This window comes from Gavia stellata, chromosome 5 (assembly GCF_030936135.1).
Source record: "Gavia stellata isolate bGavSte3 chromosome 5, bGavSte3.hap2, whole genome shotgun sequence".
In the NCBI taxonomy this organism is placed as follows: domain Eukaryota; kingdom Metazoa; phylum Chordata; class Aves; order Gaviiformes; family Gaviidae; genus Gavia; species Gavia stellata.
The window spans coordinates 50,225,690-50,231,689 of record NC_082598.1 but is presented as its reverse complement, the minus strand read 5'-3'; the positions used below and the strand labels follow the sequence as shown (position 1 = coordinate 50,231,689).

The 6,000-nt window shown below is 59.1% G+C and overlaps 1 protein-coding gene across 1 annotated transcript in view; it reads left to right on the top strand.

Annotated features, from left to right (window-relative positions):
* Positions 1-915: 915 nt before the first annotated feature.
* MFHAS1 (multifunctional ROCO family signaling regulator 1) overlaps positions 916-6,000 on the top strand; it is a 29,633-nt gene continuing 24,548 nt past the window's right edge. The window contains exon 1 of the mRNA XM_059817684.1: positions 916-4,102. Within this exon, the coding sequence (XP_059673667.1) occupies positions 916-4,102 (3,187 nt within the window). The remainder of the gene's footprint in view (positions 4,103-6,000) is intronic.

The window sequence follows — 6,000 nt, the reverse complement described above, 5'->3', positions numbered from 1 at the left end:
CTCTGAACCTTTGGCCACAGTGCATCACCCGCATTTATAAGGGTAAGGCCACGCAACTCGGGAGATCTGAGTGTCCGCAGCCCCTGTCAGTCTGCCTCGCGGCCCCGCTATGAAACGGCTCTTTTTCCCCCCTGTAGCAGTGGTGGAAATTTCCAGGCGTATTTCTCTGAGCCCTAGGAGCAAAGCTTGGCCGAGGATCCTGAAGAAGGCAGTGTTTAGGATCCGGCCAGATGTACGCAGCAAAGGAAACAAAGCGCGGCAGGAAGGTGGCAGAGTTGCTCTGGCTAACCAGCGGGTCACAGGCTTTAGTACCCTCCAACACGAAAGCCGTTTAATGGGAAGGAGGTTAATCTCGGTTTCTTGCAGGGCTGGATGAAAAACCAGCCTTTGCCTGGTGCAGAAACGACGCGGAGACCAGCAACACAACAGCTCTTGCCGTTACTCCGCGGGGTCTCTGCGAGCCGAGCGGCCCACAAACCTCGCAGCAAGCCCAGCGGCAGGGTGAGACCCCGGGGCGGCGGCTGCTGTCACACCCCGGGAGGCGCGGCCGGTGCCCGGCGGGCGGGTGTTTCCAGGCAGGCCGGGCGGGGTGTCCCGGCGCCGGCGGTCCCCGCGGCAGGGGCCGGCTCTGCCCGGCGCGGAGGCGGCGCGGCGCTGGCGGGGCGGGCTGCCCCCGCGGGCGGCGCGGGGCGGCGCGTATCTGCGTCCCGCCCCCGCCGGGGCGGCGGCGGTTACGTGCGCGGGGCGGCGCGGCGTGGCTGGCAGTGCCGGCGCGGAGCTGTGGGGAGCCCCGAGCCCGCCGCGGCGGCGGTGGCGGTGGCGGCGGCGGCGACGCGCAGCGCGGCCGCGCCCATGGCGAGCAGCAGCGGCGGCGGCAGGTAGGGTCGGGCGGGGCGGGGGCCCGCTCCCCCGGCCATGGCGCAGACGGAGCCCCCGAAGGCGGTGCGGCTGTGGCGCGACGCCGCCCTGCGCGCACGGAAGCTGCGGGGCGGCCCCGCCGAGCCCGAGCCGGAGCCGGACGCGGGGCCGCCGGGGGGGCCGCCGCCGCCGCCCACCGTCGCCGCATCTCGCCGCCCGCCCCCGGCGGCGGCGGCCCTGGGGGAGCTGGAGGCGCTCAACCTGAGCGGGCGGGGGCTGGAGGAGCTGCCCGAGGAGGTGGGCGCCGCCCTGAGCGGGCTGCGGGTGCTCAGCCTGCGGCGCAACCGGCTGGGCCGCCTGCCCGCCGCCGCCCTGCGCCACCTGGGCCGCCTGGCCGAGCTCGACCTCAGCCACAACCGGCTGCGGGGCCTGGGGGACGGCGGGGCGCTGGCGGGGCTGCGGGGCCTGCGCAAGCTCAGCCTCAGCCACAACGAGCTGGGTGCCGAGGGCCCGGGCCTGCCCCCCCGCCTGGCCGAGCTGGGCCACCTCGAGGAGCTCGACCTCAGCTTCAACCGCCTGCGCCACCTGCCCGAGGGCCTGGGCCGCCTGCAGCACCTCCGCGCCCTCGACGTCGACCACAACCTGCTGCCCTCCTTCCCTGTCCCGCTGCTGGAGCTGGCCGCCCTGGAGGAGCTCGACTGCTCCGGCAACCGCCACCTTGGGGCTCTGCCCGAGGGCATCGCCGCTCTCCACCGCCTCAAGATCCTCTGGCTGAGTGGCACCGGGCTGGCGGCCCTGCCCGAGGGCCTCTGCCAGCTGAGCGCCCTCGAGAGCCTCATGCTGGACGGCAACCGGCTGCAGGCCCTGCCCGCTGGCTTCGGCAGCCTGCAGCGGCTCAAGATGCTGAACCTCTCCTCCAATCTGCTGGGGGAGTTCCCTGCTGCCATCTTGGCGCTGCCCAGTTTGGAGGAGCTCTACCTGAGCCGCAACCAGCTGACCCTGCTGCCCCCTCGCCTCTGTCAGCTCCGCCAGCTCCGCACCCTCTGGCTGGACAACAACCGCATCCGCTACCTGCCTGACTCCATCGTGCTCCTCCACAGCCTGGAGGAGCTGGTCCTGCAAGGCAACCAGATTGCCATCCTGCCTGAGGGCTTCGGGCAGCTTTCCCGCGTCACCCTGTGGAAGATCAAAGACAACCCCCTCATCCAGCCCCCCTATGAGGTGTGCATGAAAGGCATCCCCTACATCGCAGCCTACCAGCAGGAGCTGGCCCACTCCCAGCCTGCCCTCAAACCCCGCCTCAAGCTGGTCCTCATGGGCCTAAAGGATGCAGGAAAGACCTTGCTGAGACGATGCCTCATGGAGGAGGATGGGCAGAGGGAGGGTGTGGGAAGTCTGGGGGCAGGGAGCACCCAGCCCAGAGGGTGCCCTGGGCAGCAGCAGGACGTTGGGAGAATGCCAGTTGGGTGTTGCCCCTTCCCGGAACCTCAGGACGCTTCCTCAGTGCGGGTACCTGCCATGCAGCCGCTAGAACATCTCCCCATTGAGCAGCAGGACATCCCTTCTCACGTGCCCTCTCACCGAATGAAAGGGGAAACACCGTGCCCTGCACCGTCGCTGCCACTGAATGCCCCCCAAGTAGCATCAGGACTGGGACTGTCGGGAGGCAGCAAGGGCATTGAAGTGATGGACTGGACAGCGGATGCAGAGAGAGGCCTGACATTCATTGTGTATGAGCTGGCAGGGGACCCGAGCTATGATGTGATCCAGTCTTTCTTCCTCTCTCCTGGAGCCTTGTACGTGCTGGTGGTGAATTTGAGTGCCTACGTCCCTCAGCACTTCTACCCCTCAGTGGGCTATTTCTTGCACTGGCTCGGTTCCAAGGTGCCCCATGCCGTGGTGTGCATGGTGGGAACCCATGCTGACCTCTGTGCAGAGAGAGAGTTGGAAGAGAAGTGTCTGGATATCCATCACCAGATAGCTCAGCAGGAGAAGAGGGATGCTGAGGGACTCCAGAGCTTGGTCCAGCAGGTGGATGAAGCTCTGGGACAGGACTTTGACCTGCGCTGCTCCAGCCCGCATGCTGCCTTTTATGGGGTCTCGGACAAGAACTTGCGGCGAAAGAAAGCCCAGTTTCAGTACCTTCTCAACCACCGCCCGCAGATCCTCTCTCCAGTGCTGCCTTTCAGCTGCCGGGACCGTTGCCAGGTGCGTCGCCTGCGGGACAAGCTCCTCTCAGTGGCTGAGCACCGGGATATCTTCCCAAACCTGCACCGGGTGTTGCCCAAATCCTGGCAAGTGCTGGAGGAGCTGCACTTCCAGCCACAAGCTCAGCAGCTGTGGCTTAGCTGGTGGGACTCTGCCCGGTTGGGCTTGCAGGCGGGCCTGACAGAGGATCGGCTCCAGAGCGCCCTGTCCTACCTGCACGAGAGTGGGAAGCTGCTCTACTTTGAGGAGCACCTCACCTTGCGGGAATATGTGTTCCACAACCTGCCACGGCTCATCGACATCCTCAACGTCTTCTGCCAGCGGGATGCCACCGTGCTGCTCCAGAAACTGCTCAGCGACACCCACATTGACGAACTGAGGGCCACTCAGCTCCATCATTACGTGGAGGGCTTCTTGCTGCACGGCCTCCTCCCTGCCCACATTATCCGTCTCCTTCTTAAGCCCCACATCCAGAGCCGGGAGGATCTGCAGCTCATCCTGGAGCTGCTGGAGAAGATGGGGCTCTGTTACTGTGTCAACAAACCCAAATGCAAGCCCCTAAATGGGGCGGCCGCTTGGTACAAGTTTCCCTGCTACGTGAAAAATGAGGTGCCCCATGCAGAGGCGTGGATCAACGGCGCCAATCTGAGCGGACAGTCTTTCGTGGTCGAGCAGCTGCAGATTGAATATAGCTTTCCATTCATTTTCCCACCCGGCTTGTTTGCACGCTACAGTGTCCAGATTAACAGCCACGTGGTTCAGCGGTCAGATGGCAAATACCAGATCTATGCCTACCGGGGAAAGGTGCCCGTGGTGGTGAGTTACCGGCCTGCCAGGGGAGCTCTGCAGCCAGATACTCTGTCTATTGCTAGTCATGCGTCCCTACCAAATATCTGGACAGCTTGGCAAGCTATTACCCCTTTAGTGGAAGAACTGAATGTCCTGCTCCAGGAATGGCCGGGCCTGTACTACACTGTGCATGTCCTCTGTTCAAAGTGCCTTAAAAGAGGGTCACCCAACCCACACACTTTTCCAGGTAAGGCACAGCCCAGCTTGCCTCTCATCTCTCCTGGGACTTTTCCCCTTCTAGAAGGGAGTCTTACGGTGTTAGTCTTAGCTCTGTCTCTTTTTTTCTTTTTTCTTTTTTTCTCCTCCTCTGCTTTAACTCCCTTCCCTGGTGACTTGAGTCATGAGAGAAAAATATTAGGGTAGCTCCAAGGAGACAGGCTTAAAATAACCCTACTCTGAGATGAGGGGGGTGTTACATCCCCCTTTGTTGGTGCCTTTTCTCTCTTCTTTTTGGGTTTTAGCCCCGAGCATTGGCGGTGCCATTGTTGAAAAGGCCCTGACCTGTCCTTCTCCTTGTTTTGATTCCTTTGAATAGCACTGCGGTTTTTTCCCAATTCTTTTTACCCTGCAGCTCCCCCTTCCTTGGGGCTATTTGTAAACACGGATAGAGATGCCTAAGAGACTGCAGGTGTCCCCGGTCCCCCCCCTTCAACCCTCCACCCCCAAAACCTGGCCTGTGCTGCAGCTTCTCAGAATGCAGGAAAGCTCCTGCTGGTAGACAATGGGTGTGTTGGTCTCCGTAGCCCTGTATAAAAAAAAACCCGCTTTCTCGTATCTGAGCCCTGTCTCTAGCAGGAAGCATTCCTCCCTGAAGAGAGAGGGATACACTGTCTTCTTTGTTTAAGTGTCTCACCTAGAAGTGATTCCCAGACTGCGCCTTTTGGAGCTATTCTTGAGAGCAATTATTTTCCTTCCTCTCTCCCCCTTCATCTAACAAAAAAACCATAATCTCTCTCCCCTGGAATGTGACTAGTCGTGGTGCTTTTTAAAGCTGTCGCCTCTAAAGTTGTGATTTTTATCGGTGGTGTTTTCCAGCAGCATCTGTTTTACTTTGTGTGTGTACAGGTACTGCCTCCTAACCTGTGTCCTCTCTGCTGTGCTTGAGTTTGCTCTGGGGCTTGTGGGAGCCATGGGAAAGGTGCTTTGGTGTGTAAATCTGTGTGAAACCAAAACACAGTCTGGACTGTAAGCAGTGCTCTAGAACTGTGCATTTTTTATATACACATACAGCGATGTTGGAAGTATGTCGCAACATTCTTTATTTACAGGTGGCCTGAAATTGTGGGGGAACTGGAGTATGATTTGAGTTAAATCAAGCAGTAGTGCTGAATTGGTTCATGGGCAAATTTGAGTAAGAAGATGTGTTTTGGGGGGTTGTTTTGGGGTTTGGGTTTTTTCATTTTTTTCCTCTGGACCTCGAGAATAAGGAGATGCTGTTTGCTCCTCAGCCTGCGCCCTGGCTCTGTAGAGTGTATCTCCTTCTAACTGTGCTAGCTTATGTAAGAGCCATTGGACTGGGGGGGGGGTGAACCCATGCTGTGTGAGTTGCTGCCTGGTATCTGCATGCTGGGTCTTGCTGCTGACATGGTGCCTGGGGCAATGTGGGCTGCTTTCCAAAAAAACCCCAAAAACTAAAAAAAAAAAAAAAAACCCAGAACCCCTAAAAAAATAATCCAACCAACTGACAAACCCCTCCAAAATTAGCTAAGACAGCAAACTGTATGTGCAGGTGTGATGGGTGGCTATTAAAGGTTTAGCTTGTGAATAATTCAGGTCTGTAGTCACATATGTCCTTTTTTCTTTTTTTTTCTTTTTCCTTTTTTTTTTTTTTGTGGCTCACCCATTTTTTTCCCTGGTGAGTAGATGATGCTTTAAAAGTGAAACATGAAGGGGAGCCGGTCTGTCTGCAAGCGATTGGCATCTTTGTTGTCCAGTGACAGAGCAGGTCTGGAAGCATAAGGGGGGCATTGAAATTGAACGGCCTTTTCCTTTGGGTTTGGCTGTGCCATGTATCTTTCCTTAGAGGTGGGAAAGGATTGCTGTCACCTGGGAGCCAGGCCGGGTGTGCCGGGAAGGGGAGGCACA